The sequence below is a fragment of the Lepidochelys kempii genome, chromosome 1 (genome assembly GCF_965140265.1).
Source record: "Lepidochelys kempii isolate rLepKem1 chromosome 1, rLepKem1.hap2, whole genome shotgun sequence".
NCBI lineage: Eukaryota > Metazoa > Chordata > Testudines > Cheloniidae > Lepidochelys > Lepidochelys kempii.
Window position 1 is genome coordinate 276,593,110 of NC_133256.1, and position 18,020 is coordinate 276,611,129.

The following is an 18,020-nucleotide window of genomic DNA, read 5'->3' on the forward strand; positions in this document are numbered from 1 at the left end:
ATTCAAAAAGAGAAAACAGTTTTGTCATTAGAAGGGTTAAAATAAACAACATTACTTACCACTTGGCTGACCGCAACTCGTTCCAAAGCCTTTAAAAGTGAAGAAATTAAACAGCTATGTTTATTCTTTATCAGGGCATTTTATAATCACATTGTATAAAGCCTGGTGGAAATGACATTTTACAAGATTAATTATGTGATATAACATGAGCGTGTACACTTACGAGTGTTAAAACCATTAGAGGTTGTTAACCAGTTCACTTCTGTTACTTAGGGTTTATTTATAGGACAAGCAATGATAAAGGAATGCATAGATATAGATAGCTATATATAGTTTCTTCAATTTTTGAGAGCACTAAGGAAAAAACAAATTTATTTTTTCTCGGCTATATTCCTATACAAGTATAAGCATAATAACAGCTCACTTTAGATATTATAACGTATAGTTTAAATAATCTTTTAATTTAATGCACAATATATTAAAATATCTTTTTAAGTCTTTAGCGACTACACAAATGTTCATTTTCAACTCGCAGTACTTAAAGTTAAACAAAATAAAAACTTTAGAGAGACTGCAGTTTAAAATGTCATGTAGATCCTTTAAAATAGATTTTTCAGCCCATGAATCCTGATGGTGTGAGAGTATTTGATTTTTATGATCTAAGGTGACAAAGAATTAAGAAAAAATATGAAATGGGTGGAAGATTTTTCTACAGTTGCTCTGTGTGGCCAAAGGCATCTCCAGCTGGTTGTTTGCCTCTGAAATAGAACATTCTATCCTTGTCAAAAGGCAGCCTGAGCTTACTTCCCCTCTCACTAAATAAGGCTTAATCTACACTAGAAAATTAGGTACGTTTAACTATGTCAGTCAGGGGTGTGAAAAATCCACATCCCCTGAGCGGAGTAAAGCCAACCTAAGTCCCTATGTAGACAATTCTAGGTCAACCTAGCTACTGCCTCTCGGAGAGGTTGATTACCTACACCAATGGTAGAATCCCTCCCATTGGTATAGGTACTGTCTACCCTGACGCACTAAAGTGGCACAGCTGTGTCACTGTAAAAAGAAAAGGAGTACTTGTGGCACCTTAGAGACTAACCAATTTATTTGAGCATGAGCTTTCGTGAGCTACAGCTCACTTCATCGGATGCATCCGATGAAGTGAGCTGTAGCTCACGAAAGCTCATGCTCAAATAAATTGGTTAGTCTCTAAGGTGCCACAAGTACTCCTTTTCTTTTTGCGAATACAGACTAACACGGCTGTTACTCTGAAACCTGTGTCATTGTAGTGTTTTCAATGTAGATAAGCCCTAAGAAAGAGTGGGAAATGGAAATTCTATAAGGAAAGGAATGGGCTAATCTGCCATTTGATCTAGGGTATAATGGATATATTACTGGGACAACGGAAGATGGCAAAAACATTTTGGGAGGGCTTACTGAAGGGTTTTAGGGTAACGTACGAAGGTTCTAGAATTTACATTTTGGTCCATATCCTTAACCACTTGAGAGGTTTCATGCAGTTTGTTGAGGATGTCACATTTAGGGGTGAAACCATCCTGTATAATTGTCCTGACATGTTTCAGTCTTAAGATCTCTAATGTTAGCTCTGATCTCTTTAATCTTGACATATGGGCCTGAGTTGGTTTTTGGCAGGTATCTGTGTGAGTTAGCAGCTGAAATTGAGGCTAACAGCATCTGTTGTGGTGCATCCTGGGAAAAGGGATTAAAAATCAACAGAAATTAGAGGTGGCGGTTTCCTAATGCCACAGTAGTTGAAGATTTAGGGTCATGCCTTTATCCTCAGATTAAGCATCAATCCATCATCCTGTGCTGATGTAAAATGAGTATACAGGAGCACTCTGTCTCTTGGTGCAATGTTAGATGATTTCCTGGTGTAAAGGCTTGTATAAGTGTGTAGGCCTACTCTGGTTTTGGGGCTAGAAAGGCCTGTTTACGGTCTTGTACAGTTAGGACATTGAGTGTTATGAACAATGAACCTTTTTGGGGAAGTCAGTGATGGTAGAAGAAATACTATCCCTTTTAAATCACTGCCATGACCTATTGCCCTGAGAGATTACTTTGCTTAAATTCAGTTCAACAAGATTGTGGCCTTTTTGGTCATTTTAAAAATATTTTTTGTCTATCTTCATTGTTTCCTGCCCTTCGCAAATATAAAATGTGCAAAGTTGGAAGGTTAATACAATTTTTTTTACCTATAATTTATCATGCATACAACATTAATGATGTTATCCTGTAGAGTCTGGGATTTAAGTCATAGCTCTAGGATTACAAGCCAAAAATAATGAATTCTATAACATCTGGATAAAACTTCCAGTAGGGAAAAAAAAAAGAAAAAGAAAAAAGAACCATACTAAGCACGCTGACATTCTGGCATTGCGACCACAGCACCAGCCCTCTTCCTTTAAATACCGGCACATGGGAAACCCCCACAATCCTGGAGAGCAATCTGCAGATGAGAGAAAAATAGTGTGTTACTTTATTAAATTCTTCTTCTCTTAAAGTAAATCATCTATTGAGAAAGACAAACAGTAGTTGGAGCATAGGAGCAGCGCTGTGTAACTGTTATTCCTATCCAATAATAGAAAGCATATTAGTGTTATGAAAAAAGATATTTTCTCAACAACAGATGTTTTTGCTTTAGGCTCCATTTTTGAAATCTTCACATTTTCCAAAACTATTCCTCCAAGACCGAACCAAGTGAATTCTCTGCAAAGTCTTTCTTTCTTTCTTTCTTTCTTTCTTTCTTTCTTTCTTTCTTTCTTTCTTTCTTTCTTTCTTTCTTTCTTTCTTTCTTTCTTTCTTTCTTTCTTTCAACACATTGACAATCATCCCAAGATGCTGAGCTGGCAGCCCATCAATGTAACAGGACGTATGTATCACTTACTGCTGTTTTCTTTTACAGTAAACAATTTTTAAATGGTATTTTGGCAAGTCATTACCGAATGTGTGCTTGTTTACTAAGTGCTGATGGCCTGTTTTGTTGTTAGCCATTATGTTTGTTTTCCAGAAAGGACCAGCTGCAAAGGCTCTTGCTGCTTCTTCAAAACACCAGAGCATTTACATCACAGACTGCGACTGAGTTTGGTTCAGTCTCTTTAACGTTTCAAGTGACAACAATGCTCCTAAATTAATGCTTAATCCTAATGCAACACTGGGACAGCTAAACTGGCAACATTATGAATACTACCTGTGTGTACGAAAAATTCTGCTAGGTTTTCTTTAAAAAACACTTTGATGTCAGCTGACTGTTTAAATCATTCTGAATGTGATTTTAATACTTAAAAATGAAAACAAGTTGGATAGGATCTTGGCATTTCCATTTAGAAAGATGGCTCTAAAATATTTTAAGATTAATCAAGAAGAAGAGGTTAAAAAGAGGCCAGTGGAAATACAAAAGTCTTCAGATTTATAAAAAGTTACATGCATTCAAAGAATGGGATACAAACCTGCATGCAGAACTCTTTTCAAAGACCTAGCAGACAGAAAAAGGAGACCAAAATTGAGAAAGGATAAAAAGACTCCAGACCAATGGACTAACAGTGGAAGCTCTAAGAATTAGAGAATGTGGCTAGCAAAGGGCAACCAGGAGAAGAAACAGAGAAGCTCCCTAAAATATTAAGATGATGTTTCGGGGAAAAAAGACCAACAGAAGTCTTTGGCCTACAAGGTATGTCTACACTGCATCTAGGAATTGTGATTCCCAGCAGAGGAAGACAGACTTGTGCCAGGTCTGCTGGAGCTAGCATGCTAAAAATAGCAGTGTAGACATTGTGGCGCTGGGGGCAGCTCAGGCTAAGATGGCAGGTGGGCTTGGACTCGTGGTTAGCCTGAGCCCCCAGTGATGCTGCAATATTCACACAAAGAAAAGGAGTACTTGTGGCACCTTAGAGACTAACCAATTTATTTGAGCATGAGCTTTCGTGAGCTACAGCTCACTTCATCGGATGCAAGCTATTCACACAGCTATTTTTAGCATGCTAGCTCAAGCAGAGCTGGCACTAGTCTGTTTACTTGGGCTGGGAATCACACCTCGTAATTCCAGTGTAGATATATCCAATGGAGTCCTATGTACAATAAAGGAGGAGAGAATAGTAGGTTTATGTTTAAGATAATTTATCTGATCTCTAGTCATAATCTTTATTTGCAGTCCTGTTCACAGTGGTCCTAATCTCAGGATAACAGCAAAGGTGTAATCTGTTGTGACATATATTTCCCTGTATTTTTGTCACTACTGAGTACAGAATGTATCACATCGATCCTCACTCAAATTCTGCTTTTTGTGAATTATTTTAAGTGAAGGGGACTGTAAATGTGTGATTTTATATGGAGGTAAAATTAGGATGTGCTTTTATGACTGTATTAATTTTAAAATTAGTCACTATACCCAATATCCTAATTAGCTTTACAGAAGCATGGTATAGTGAATAAAGCACCTAACTCTGAATCAGGAGATCAAGGCTCCACTCCCAACTGTGTCACAGAACTGACTGAGTGGCTTGGGTTAAGCCATTCAACCAAAGGAACTTAACAAGATTTGAGGACTGTGGTGGATAATCAGCTGAACATGAGCTTCCAGTGTGATGTTGTGGCTGAAAGGGCTAATGCAATCCTTGGCTGCATAAACAGGGGAATCTCGAGTAGGAGTAGAGAGGTTATTTTATGTCTGTATTTGGCATGTGCAACTGCTGCTGAAAGAGTGTCTAGGTCTGGCGTCCACAAGTCAAGAAGGATGTGGATAAATTGGAAACGGTTCAGAGAAGAGTCATGAGAATGATATAAGGATCAGAAAACCTGTCATATTGTAGATTCAAGGAGCTCAGTCTATTTAGCATAACAAAAGAGAAGGTATGGGGTGACTGATTACAGTCTGTAAATACCTTTATGGGGAACAAAATTTAATAATGGGCTCTTCAGTCTAGCTGAGAATGGTAGAACACGATCCAATAGCTATAAATTAAAATTCAGACTGGAAATAAGGCGTACATTTTTTAACAGTGAGAGAAATTAACCATTGGAACAATTTACCAAGAGTTGTGGTAGATTCTTCATCACTGACAATTTTTAAACTGTTTGGATGTTTTTCTGAAAGATCTGCTCAAAGAATTATTTTGGGGAAGTGCTATGACCTGAGTTATATAGGAGGTCAGACTAGATTATCACAATAGTCCCTTCTGGCCTTGGAATGTATGAATCTATAATACAGAGATAGTAATATTATTAACCTATCACACAAAAGTGCTCTGAGACTTAATCCATTAATGTACATATCGTGCTTTGAAACTGTCTGATGGATTATGTCATAAAAATAGGAAGAATAACTACCATACCATGAAAATCTATGAACACAGTGGTGTCTTAGATAGATATTAAGTTAGGCTCCAGAATAGAATGGAACTGCATGCTGTTTATGTGGGTAAAATTGGGAATTATCCTGAAGTTCAGTACCTTGTGGAATGGTTTGCTTGGTTATTGGACTGACTGAATTTACCATGACAAAATGAAGGTTCATATATGAGACTGTCTTTAGAATCCCAGAAAGTATTCACAAAAACAGTTTCAAGACAATATTGTATATAAAATAATTCAGGTCAGCGTAATCACTGCTGTAACTATTGGCTACGTCAGAGAAAAATTTGGCAGATTATTTATGCTAAAGTGATAGTTAATAAGATTCTGTGAAATACATTTATGTGAAGAAAACTGTTACGGTTTTATTGTTTGGTATGCAGTAATAAGACTCTCTATAAATGCATGCATTATAAATATTTTAAACAAAAATTAGCAAGCTCTGAAAAGAAATTGCAGGTTTTAATCATGGAAGTTTTATTTTCTCCTCTACTCTGAGAGTGTCTTCTCATTATCCCACTCCAGAGTCACCCATCACCCATACAAGTTAAAAATGCTACAATCTGAGCTAGGCTAACATTTATCTACTGCACCACTGATAAATTAATCTAAACCATTTCTATTTTCCCTGAACAAAATAATTAGTAAAAGTGCTGTCATCCACTCATGATACGGAAACAAGCAGTGAGGAAAAATAATGCTCTAACACTGTACTTTCTTCTAGCTCTCCCAATATGATTTATTTTGGTAGTATATTTAGAATGTAAGCTACTTGGGGCAGGTTTTAAGTATCTTAACCCATGTCTTGTATACTCCCACGCATACTGGGTGTTTAAAACAACAATTCAGCAGATAGATAAGCCTGTATTAAGCAGCTATTTTTATGAGCCACATTTTTAAAACCTGGACACCATTTTTGTGCCTGCCATTATTTGTAGGCACTAGTAACATTACACAATGTCTAATTACCTGATTGCTCACAGGTGAGATTTCTAACCAGCATTATTTTTACCCTCAAAACTGTAGGAGGTAGAAGGGAGACTGAGTTGATTCATATTTAAAAGTCATGTTTACAGTTATTTTAAAAAGACATATTGGGTTTCTTTTAAATATTTTGCAGTGAAATGTCCTTTACAATGAGGATAATTATAGTTTGAATCAGTATGTCTGGTCTCTAAGAAAAAACAAGTTTGGATCTCAGAAACTTCTTTAACAGAATCCTGAATTGGGAGTTCAATAAATATTGATATATAAACCCTGAAAATGTTCAGGAATACTTTGTGGATACATTATGAAAGATTGTATAGCAAATCTTTGTACAGCATATAATTGTGAAAGAGCCAGTCTATTGTATATGAAGCAACTAACAAGACATCTTACAATTCATTAAAGGAATGTGGATCACGCAGAACTCCTCTCTCTATACAACTTCACACAAAGTGAGTAATTCTAGGTAATGGGATGAAGCACTGAATAAAAGCTGAAGTGGAGTGTAGACCTATTCACTGTTAATGAAACAGATATATCCTGACATGTAGGCTAATAACTTACAAAGATCCCACAGCACACGTGTAGCAGAAGGAATAGCAAGAAAGAGCATACCAAAAGGAGCTGCTGTCAAAAGAGCTATCGTCTCACAGTCAGGCTCAATTCTGTTATATTCAGGTTTATCGGCTCTTCATAGGCCACTGTGTACTTCTAATACCACTCAATATACAGAGGAAAGGCTCATATGAGGTATAACAGAACTGAAGCAATGCCTTCTCACAACATGAGCACAAGGTTCCCAATTCTGTAAGGTATCTGAACACATACTTTAAATCCCACTGATTTTAATGGTCCCTACATATGTGCCTAATACTGAACAGAACAATTTGGTAAATCATGACCTAAGCAAATATTAAGGGATGTTTGACTGGTTCCAAGATGCATGTCACGATTCTCCATGTGTTACAGACAGTGCAATATGCAGAAGACACACATCAGATGTAAATGAGCTAACATCCAGATCAATGGTCCAACAACACAAATCAAGGCATTGATTATGCAAAAATGCACAATGCCAGACCAGGTAAAGCATTCTGATGTACTGTGATGAAAACAACCCCTTCTTATAGCCAACGAGCATAAGTCCTACTTCTAAACCCAGACAAAATGGAGGTAACATTGGTGTGTTTATGGAGTACTATTTTAAAAGCAATTATTTGATTTAATTATTTCTCCATTCTGTTTATTTCTATAGGCTAGCTAGTTACCACACACAAGGAGAAAAACTATTATCAACTGAACACGGAAAAAAGTCTTTAAGAGTTTTGTAAGAATTATTTTTTTTCGAAGTACGTTGAATTATGTGTTTCCATCTCTTCTGGGAAACCAACTACTAGTTACGTACTTTAATATTATTGCATCTGGATTATTTCATAATGCATTAATTTTTTCATGAAGGTTGTGTGTTTACTGTTATCTGATCTTGATTTTGTAATTTCAGTTTTATGGTCTTTTAGAGGCTAACAATCTGTTTTCAACTACTATTCTGTAAGGTTTTGCAGAGAGTTTTTAACTCCAACTACTCTGCCTACATTTTGGAATGTCCATTTTATATTCTATGTCAGCTTCATTTGTAGTTGATGGAATTCTTTTCCTTTACTTAACTGTTCCCAATGGGGAAAAGGGAAGATGCAAGTGGATGCTGGATTTATAGAAAATGTCACTGATGATTCGATTAAGCAAGACATATTATCCAGAATTTTTTTTTTTTTGGATTTTTGTCAACTACCCTCACCCTCATAATAAATTTTAATTCTTTCAGCATGTTGTAATGAGGGAAAAGAGCTTCACACTCCACCTTGTCAACCACTCCATTCCACTGCATAGGTCCCCCATGCTGATTTGTTTGGTCAGCATTTCATGGCTAAACAAGAGTTGTATAACTAACTAAAACAAATATGTGTGGATAGAAAATAGTGCAACTTATAATCACGTGGCCAGGGTGTGGAACACTAAACATACCCTGCTTCTTTTGGTGCTTATAGAAAAAAAAATATTTGGCAGTATATGTAAGAGCAAAGGATTTTTTTAGTTTGGGAAGTCCTGAGTAACCTTTTCTTGTATTTGTTATTCCATTCATATATGTGGAATAGGCCACAGAAAAATGTTTAGAGAGGATAGATACCAATGTCGTCAATTTTACCCAGTTCAGTGTATTGTTTGGATCAATGTATAGGAAAACAGTGGGCCTCACTCTTCTGTGTTCTATGCGATACCTGGTATAGAATTTTATACTATGCAGAGTGAGTGTAAAATACCACACTTATAGTCTGGTAACATTTTAAATTAACGTTGCACATGCATAAATGACTCCAAAAGGTGCAAAGCAGTGAAGGATCAAGGCCACTATATTTTACTCCTTTAGCAGAGAAAGTTCCACAGTGTATCTTGTTTATTGCCTGATCCAGTGTTTTTGAAGACTCGTTTGCATTTATTAAAATGTTTTCTTTCTTTTTAGTTCCCAGTGATTCTCAAGTGTTATGCATAGAAACATATTCACAAGTTTTCCTCTGCAACTTCTGAAACAGAATGGTTTATTACTAAGCAAATAGTCCCTAATGCAGTCAATTTTTTTTACAAAACTTTTCTTACAGACTCATTCTAATTTATTTAACACTAAACATTACTCACTATAGCAAACACAATTCATACTGGGTGGCAAGGCAATGACTATCCAAATCACCAACGGTTTATTTTAAAGAGTACAAATCCAATTTCTTGTTTTACTGTTTTCAGTAACATGTAGATGATTTATAAATTCTGGTTTGGAACACTATTCTTTTTCTTCAGATCTATGACAGATAGTCAACACAAATCAGTTATTACACTATGCAACGTACTATAAACATAGAGGATACTGGTTTCATTCAAATTGCTGATGCCCTTTCTCTTCTCATCCTATTGTTAAGGCATTAGGCTATTCCAATACATACATAACTAAAAATAGATGGAGGTGAACTGTGATTTATTTTCTAGTGACTGAGTCCATCAGTTTGTATATAGTATGTGGCAAACAGAAGGCAGAAATAACCTTTTAATGTACAGACCGAACTGCCAACTCTACTCAGGATTGCATTTTGTTTCAGAAATTATACTCTCCAAAGGAAAACAACTGTCATTTATATCATTTTTAACCTTTACCTTGGCTGAGGCAATTTGTTACTGAAGTGTTGTGAAATAGCAGTCTCTTAAAGTGTTTCAGCATGAGTATAACTTGAAGAGAAAGAAAGCTCATTCTAATTTAGCACTGACATAACTATAATATTACTAAACCCAGAGATTGTATAGTCTGGAAGCATTTTAATAGCTTTGAAAGTGACACTGACACTTTAAACTTGGCTTTCTTACCAAGATTGCTATTGAAAGTAATACAATAGAAATCTGATTCTAAATTGGATTTATCTTTCTCCATTTTTGCTACTTGTTTTTATACTGGTCTTGCTATAATAGAGTTAGTGTTGTTGATTCCTCTTGGTACTATCTAGTTCACATGGACCAACATGGTGACATCATCTAGTGTGTTCTGTATGCTTATGAGCATCTTTCCCCTATCATTACTTAAGAAACAGCATTTGGTGAAACTGAATGACTGCTGTAACTTTATAAATATACAATGCAACAAATATCAACCAACATGCAACGCTACTTTTATGGAATATTGTTTAACGTATGTTGTGTGCATTGTTATTCCTGAAAAGTGGCATTTTAAAAAACTATTTTGATGTTATACCTACATTACAAAACCCACATCTCATGCAAATTTTTTTCTTTTGATATTCAAGCTCCAGAGCTCCTGTCCATTTCATTCCAGTGTCTCAGTTTTCACCAATTCCTTCTACCCCAAATTCTCCATTTGTACTTCCCAATGTATTTATTGAGTCTAAATTCCTAACTTACTCTTCTTCTTCAGTCTAGGACACAGTGTAGAAGCTGGAAACATAAAAACTCTTGGACCAGATTCTTTAAGTTCATGGAAAAAATGGTTACCCCACCTTTTTGTAAATGTTGTTCTTCAAGATGTGCTGCTCATGTCCCTTCCATTGTAGCTGTGCATGTGCCCAAATGTGAGGCCGTTGGAGACTTTTGCCTTAGTGGTACCCAGCAGGGCCGGCTGTGGCACCCTCTGAAGTGCCGCGCTCCTGGCATGGTATATCAGGTGCTGCTGGCCCTGCGTGTCCTGTCGGTTCCTTCTTGCCGACAACTCTGACAGCAGGGCAGGAGAGTGGGTAATGGAATGGACATGAGCAACACATCTCAAAGAACAACAATTACAAAAAGGTGGGGTAACCGTTTTTTCTTCTTTGAGTGCTTGCTCACGTTGATTCCACTGTAGCTGACTCACAAGCAGAATCCATGGTGGCGGGTTCAGAGTTCACAGTCTTGCAGATTCGAGTACTGTTCTGCCGAAACCAGCATCAGCCTGAGCCTGCTGGGTCAGCACATAGTGTGAAGCAAAGGTGTGGATGGACAACCAGGTCTTGGCGCGGCAAATTTCCTGGATTGGCACTTGAGCAAGGAAGACTGATGATGATGCTTGTGCTCTAGTTGAATGAGCCATCACAATCGCTGGCGGGGGCACCTTCGCCAGCTCATAGCAGTAGCGGATGCAGGCTGTGATCCAGGACGAGATTCTCTGGGTAGACACCGGGCAACCCTTCATCCTGTCAGTGACTGCAGCAAACGATTGTGTAGACTTACGGAACAGCTTTGTTCTCTCTATGTAGAAGGCCAGTGCCTGCCCGACGTCCAGGGTACACAGCCTGCTTTCCTCATCTGTAGCATGAGGCTTCGGGCAGAAGACAGGAAGATATATCCTGACCAGTATGGAACTGGGAAACGATCTTGGGCAGAAAGGCTGGCTGCAGACGCAGCTGTACCTTGTCCTTATAGAAGACCATATAAGGGGACACCCTATTGGCTGAGGTTATAGCGACCAAAAAGGAACCCTTCCAGGAGAGAAGCAGAAGTGAACAGGAAGGCAGAGGCTCAAAGGGGGGGCCACGTGAGCCTGGACTGCACAAGGTTCAGGTCCCAAACATGTGTGTAAAGGTGCTCCAGAACTTTAAGGAACCATGCTATCATGGGATGGGTGAAGACCGACCTGCTGTGAAACAGGGGATGGAAAGCCGAGATGGCCACCAGGTGCACCATGACTGAGGACAGCAACGAGGTGAGACGAAAAGGTGCTGCTGACGTGATCCACCAGGACATTCTTGGCTCCGGGCAGGTGGGCGGCCACCAAATGAATGGCATGCCGCACACAAAAGTCCCAGACGCTAAGAGCTTCCCCACAAAGGGCCAAAGACCTGGAGCCACCCTGCCTGTTGATGTAGTACACTGCGGCAGTGTTGTCCATCAGGACCTGCACCACCTTGCTTTTCAGGTGTGGGAAGAAAGCCTGACACGCCAGGCAAACAACTCTGAGCTCCTTGACATTGATATGAAGGGACAGGTTGTGTTGCAGCCAATGGCCCTGGGTGTTGAGCTCGCACAGATGGGCTCCCCAGCCCAGGTCTGATGCGTCTGAGACCAAGGTGAGCAAGGGTGAGGGAATCATGAAAGGGACTCCCTGCAGCACCAACCTGGTATCCCACCACCAGTCATAGAATCATAGAATCATAGAATATCAGGGTTGGAAGGGACCCCAGAAGGTCATCTAGTCCAACCCCCTGCTCGAAGCAGGACCAATTCCCAGTTAAATCATCCCAGCCAGGGCTTTGTCAAGCCTGACCTTAAAAACCTCTAAGGAAGGAGATTCTACCACCTCCCTAGGTAACGCATTCCAGTGTTTCACCACCCTCATAGTGAAAAAGTTTTTCCTAATATCCAATCTAAACCTCCCCCACTGCAACTTGTCGTCTCGTCCAGAGACGAGAGGCCGTGGCTTAGCACCGTGACCACTGGGTCCTATCGGTGCCTGCTGGGAATGTAGACCGAGGCCAGCCACACTTGCAGGGGCCTCAGACAAAGCCGGGCATGATTTACCACGTAGTACACGTGGCCATGTGGCCCAACAGTCGCAGGCACGTGTGGGTCATGGTGAGCGGTTGGTTCTGTATGTGGTCAATCAACTCCGACATTGCTTGAAAGCGTGCTTCCAGCAGGAAGGCCCTGGCTCGCATGGAGTTGAGAACTGCTCCGATGAACTCTATGCTTTGAACTGGCGTTAACGTGGATTTTTCTGTTTATTAGGAGACCCAAATTGCTGCAGGTGGAGTGCACCAGATCGATGCTCCTCTGGATCTGCTCCAGAGACTTGCCCTTGATGAGCCAATCATCGAGATATGGGAAGATCTGGACCCCTTGAGGCCTCAGGTAAGCCGCTATCAGCACTACACATTTCCTGAACACCCTGGGGGTCGAGAACAAGCCAAAGGGGAAGCTGTAAACTGGAAGTGGCGCCCTGCCACTATAAAGCGTAGGGAACGTCTGTGCCCCGGGAATTCAGAGACATGAAAGTAAGTGTCTTTTAAGTCAAGAGCTGCGTACCAGTCCCCCGGATCCAGAGAAGGGATGATGGAGGCCAGTGATACCATGCCGAACTTCGACTTCATGAGAGTCTTCTTGTGGCCCTGCAGGTCCAGGATGGGTCTGAGCACCACTTTTGCCTTCGGGATTATGAAGTAGCAGGAGTAGAATCCTTTTCCTTGCATATCCCGAGGAGCCTCCTTCATGGTCCCCAGACTGAGGAGGTTCTCAACCTTCTGAATGAGGAGCTGCTCGTGAGATGGGTTCCTGAAGGGGGACGGGGAAAGGGGATGGGTGGGAAGAGGGGCGGTCAAAAATTGCAGGGGATAGCCCCGAGCCACTATGTCCAGGACCCAGTGGTCCGCGATAACCTGCGACCAGGCTGAGCGGTAAGGGAAAAGGCGGTCGAGGAAAGGGTGGGATGGATCTGGGTAGTTGGCTAGTGTGTTGCTCCTGAGCGCACCCTCAAAATGAGCACTTCTGGCCCCCGTGGTATTTGGCCGGGCCAATCTGTGCAGGAGATCGGGATGACTAAGGGCGGTGGTGGTTCAACCCCGGGTCCCTTTTCCTCGTAGGTTCCTGCAGAGGCTGCCACTGCCTAGGTGGTGGAGGAGGCCAGAATGGCTGCCTGGATGACTGAGGTGTGTGCATCTTCAGGGAGCAGAGGATTGCCCTCGTGCTCCTTTAGGCCGTGCAGACCCGCATCCGTTTGGTTGGAGAACCGGCCAACCCCAACAAATGGAATGTCCTGGATGGAGGCCTGCATCTCCTGGGACAGGCCGGCGGTTTGGAGCCAGGAACCGCGCCACATGACTACTGCCAAGGCGACCACTTGGACAGCTGAATTGGTTGTGTCCCAGGCCATCTGGAGGGAAGACAGGGCCGCTGGGGTCCTGTCATCCACCAGGGTCACAAACTCCTGGGCCACCTCCTGGGACATGGAGTCCTTCAACTTGGGGAGAGAGTCCCACAAGTTAAAATTGTAGTGACCCAGGAGGGCCTGATGGTTCGCCACCCAAAACTGGAGGCTGGACATAGCATAAATCTTTCAACCGAACAAATCGTCTCTTCACCTGGATTTGTTCTTCGGGGTAGAACTGGTGGGCCCCTGTTTGTCCCATTCATTGGCCCCCAACACAACCAACAACCCTGGTGGAAGATGAGTGGATAAGTACTCAAACCCTTTTGTGGGAATGAAGTATTACTTTTCTGCCCTTTTTGAGGTGTGGGGGGGGGAGCGGTGGGAGGATGGGGTTTGCCAGATGGTTTTGGCAATATTCAAGACCCCTTCGTATACCGGAAGCACGAGCCGGGCTGGGGCAGACATGGACAGCACATTAAATAATGTGTCCATCTGTTCCTCCATTTCTTCGGCCTTGAGGCCCAAGTTAGCTGCCACCCTGCGGAGCAGTGCCTGATGCTCATGGAAATCGTTCAGTGGGCTAGCCCTAAAAGGCTCTGCCACTGCCTCGTCTGGGGAGGAGGAGGATGTTGGACGACCAAGGAGGTCCAGAGGTGTCCTCACCTGCCAGGGAGGGTGGCCTTGGGGTGGGTACCGGCTTCACACCCAAGGCGGTTACTAGGATGCCCTGCACCAGGGCCAGTGCTGCAGGTACTGGGGGCGCACCTGTGGTCTGCCTGACGCAGCAACTGAGGGCTGGCGAGAGTGGATTACCAGCATGTCGGGAACGCCCCATGCATTCCAATATGGCCATTGGGTCAGCCACTGGCTCTTCTGCTAGGCCAGTGCTGATGCTGCTGACTCACCCTTTGGAGCCCAATCACATTGTCTGGGCGAGGGGCTGAATTGTGCCTCCAAGCCCAGGAAGTCATCCCCCTCCGGCTACTGGGGCAGGGCTGTGGAGTCTTAGCAACAGCAACCGACAGTGGGACGAAGACATCGGCCTAGGCCCTTTACCGCTCCCTGGAGTTGGTGGTGTGTCCTTACAGGGGAAGGAACTCCCCACGGCCGAGCCCTTAAGTGGTCTGGAATGGGTGTGAGGACCGAGTGGGGTCCTTTGCCCAGAGCCCCTTGGTTGGGCTTGGCTGGTGCCATCTTCTTAGTCTTCTTCTTCGGCACCAGTGACGGGGATCAGTGCTGGGAGAACCCCGGAGCTGGAGATGCACTATGCACTGAAGTTGAAGTGCTGGGTTCCGGTTTGGGACGTGCTGCCTCCGCAGCTGGGAGCAGGGCAGCCTTCATCAGGAGGGCCCTGAGACATATGTCATGCTCTCTTTGTGGAGAGTAGGGCATGTACGGGGGCAAAGTCCCCACTGGGACACTACCTAAACACTTAAAGGGTACTTAACAACTATCTAATAATGATTAAGACAATGTACAGGTAGGTAAAGCACAAAGCTAAACTAGATGAGAAACCACTAACCACTTCAGAGTAACAGCCGTGTTAGTCTGTATTCACAAAAAGAAAAGGAGTACAAATCCAGGTTTCCCCCTCCACCCCTTCCTCAGACGTTCTTGTTAAACCCTGGATTTGTGCTGGAAATGGCCCACCTTGATTATCATACACATTGTAAGGAGAGTGATCACTTTACATAAGCTATTACCAGCAGGAGAGTGGGGTGGGGGGAGAGAAAACCTTTTGTAGTGATAAACACCCATTTTTTCATGATTTGTGTGTATAAAAACAAACATCTTCTGTACTTTCCACAGTATGCATCCGATGAAGTGAGCTGTAGCTCACGAAAGCTTACGCTCAAATAAATTGGTTAGTCTCTAAGGTGCCACAAGTACTCCTTTTCTTTTCACGAACCACTTGCGAAGCAAGGGAAGAGGTGCTCCGACTGACCACCACGGGCATTAAGAAGGAACTGAGAGGGCGCAGGGCCAGTGGCACCTGATACACTGTGCAATGAGTGCGACACTCCAGAGGTGCCACAGCCAGCCCTATGGGTACCAGTAAGGCAAAAGTCTCCGATGGTCACACACATGGGCACAAGCACACCTACAATGGAATCGACATGAGCAAGCACTCGAAGAAGAGCTATACAAATTGACGTCAGCTGAGTTTCTAGCACCTTAGTGGTTATTTGTAACAATGTTGGGTATATGATTTTCAGATAGAATGTGATTTTTTTGAGTTAACAATGTCCCTTTAAACAACAAGAATCCAAATGCTGGCCTTATTTTTGAGGCACCAAATAGAACTCTAATTATTAGCCAGTGTCTCCTCCACCATCCACATTAGCACGCACGGAGTCTATCTAAACCTCTGGCCTTATTTATAAACTAAAAAGTCACAGTGAAATAATAAATTAAGTTATGGTGTGAAATTCTGATCAAAGACAAAGAAAATTGCTATTGTACTTGTTGACCAAACTATGTGCTGGGTCTGGATATTAAAACTGAAAGTCCTACAAAAAGATAATTAGGTATTGTTTTGTTTTTGTCAAAAGCCAGTGAAGACTGACTTAGAGTTGCAGTCATCTTGCAAGACAGAGCTCTCTACCATTGTTTATATATTATTTTGAGATGAAGTGGGTGGGAGGGGAGGGACAGGCGGGGAGATATCTTTCAAAGGATTCCTTGAAACGGATGTTTTCATTTCCTCACATTCAAAGTGTACAGAACCTTGAGATCACTTATTAATTTTATTTACACTTCAATTGCATTTTTCTACTATACAAATTCAATGTACATGAGCATTTACAATCTCTTTCTTTGGCCACAAAAATAATGAAGTGCAAATAAAAGAAAAAGAAGAAGCAGCAGCAGCAAGAATATTTTAAGACTCCATTTCTAACCATTTCTGGCCAGCTATAAAATACCCCAAGGCAAAAATAAAATAAGTTGAAAGCCTACAGAAAACACAACAACTGACTGAAGATCAGATACAGCTGTCAGTGTGAGGTAATTGTACAAGGACTGCCAAGCACATCGAAAAAGCTCCGTATTAATCACATACTTATTGGCAGGGATGGCTTTGGGATTCTGGCCAAAGTCACACAGTGAAGAGTAACACGATATAGCACCTAACGCTTGTACACAGCTGAATCCACAAAGCTGGCACTAAGGTCTGCTCATCAGCTATTTAATTACAAAGACCAATACCTGGGAGGTAACCACCATAAAAATCATTTTAAAGCTTGGGTGGTTCATGATATATTTCGTGGTTAAGATAAAACCAGCCGTAACAGATGGGGTAAAAATAAACAAATCTATTCCCTGATTCCTATTTTGTTAAAGTTGTTAGAAAAACAGCAAAAGTGTACAACAATTTCATTTCTATCATGTAACAAACTACGTGATTTAAAGAGCCTTGAGATCGTTTCCTTCTGTGTAGCCTGAGCTTTGCTTTCTTTGAAGAAATATGGTCAGCATTCCTAGAAGTATATGATTAAAATACCCTATAGAAACAACAGCAGCATGAGTCATATGACAATTGTACATAGTAATCTTTTGTTTCCCTTTCCCCTCCCTCATTCCTTTTTCTCTTTCCTTCTGTCTTGTTCTTGCTACTTAGATTCTTTTTGATATTTCTGATTAAAATATTTTCCATATACAAAATGAATTTTGTCCCTGAAACTCGATATCAGTAATACATGATGTCTTTATATATATATATATAATATTGAAAATGAGATAAAAACACTAAAGAAAGTGCTAAGTGAAGGTGTGCTAACACAAAATCAACAGTTTTTATTATATATATTTATGTTACAATAAGGTCTATAGGCCCCAATTAAGATTGGAACCCTGTTGCCCTAGGCTCTGTACAAACACAATCGTGAAATATAGTCCCTGACTCAGAAGTTTACAATCCAAATACACAAGACAGAAAAAAGGTGGGAGGGGAAACAAAGTCAATGAAAGATGAAGTGATTTGCCCAAGGTCATACAGAGGTCAATGACAGCCAGGGTGGGGGCGGGGGAGGGGGGAGGAGAGAAGTGGGTATAGAAACCTGGTCTGGGAGTTATGAGGTTTTGGTTTAAATCTTATCTCTGCCATAGGCTTTATGTGTGACGTTGGGCAAGTTACAACTTTTCCCCATGTACAGCATGATGTGCTGTGAGGTTTAACTCATTAACATATGTAAATATTTTGAGAAGAAAATCACTTTATAAATTAAAAATATTTTTCAAAAACATTTTATTACACTGTAATGAGGTCAGATAAAATTGT

General features: G+C 41.4%; 1 protein-coding gene across 3 annotated transcripts in view; it reads right to left on the minus strand.

Moving 5' to 3' along the window:
* METTL25 (methyltransferase like 25) overlaps nt 1–18,020 on the minus strand; it is a 105,543-nt gene that overhangs the window by 25,922 nt on the left and 61,601 nt on the right. For all 3 annotated transcript variants that reach the window (XR_012156728.1, XM_073327623.1, XM_073327622.1), the window contains 2 exons: nt 2,370–2,464; nt 60–89 (listed from right to left, as the gene is read on the minus strand). Coding sequence is in view for 2 of the 3 variants with exons in the window: in XM_073327623.1 (XP_073183724.1) it covers nt 60–89; nt 2,370–2,464 (125 nt within the window). In the remaining variant the exon portion in view is untranslated. The remainder of the gene's footprint in view (nt 1–59; nt 90–2,369; nt 2,465–18,020) is intronic.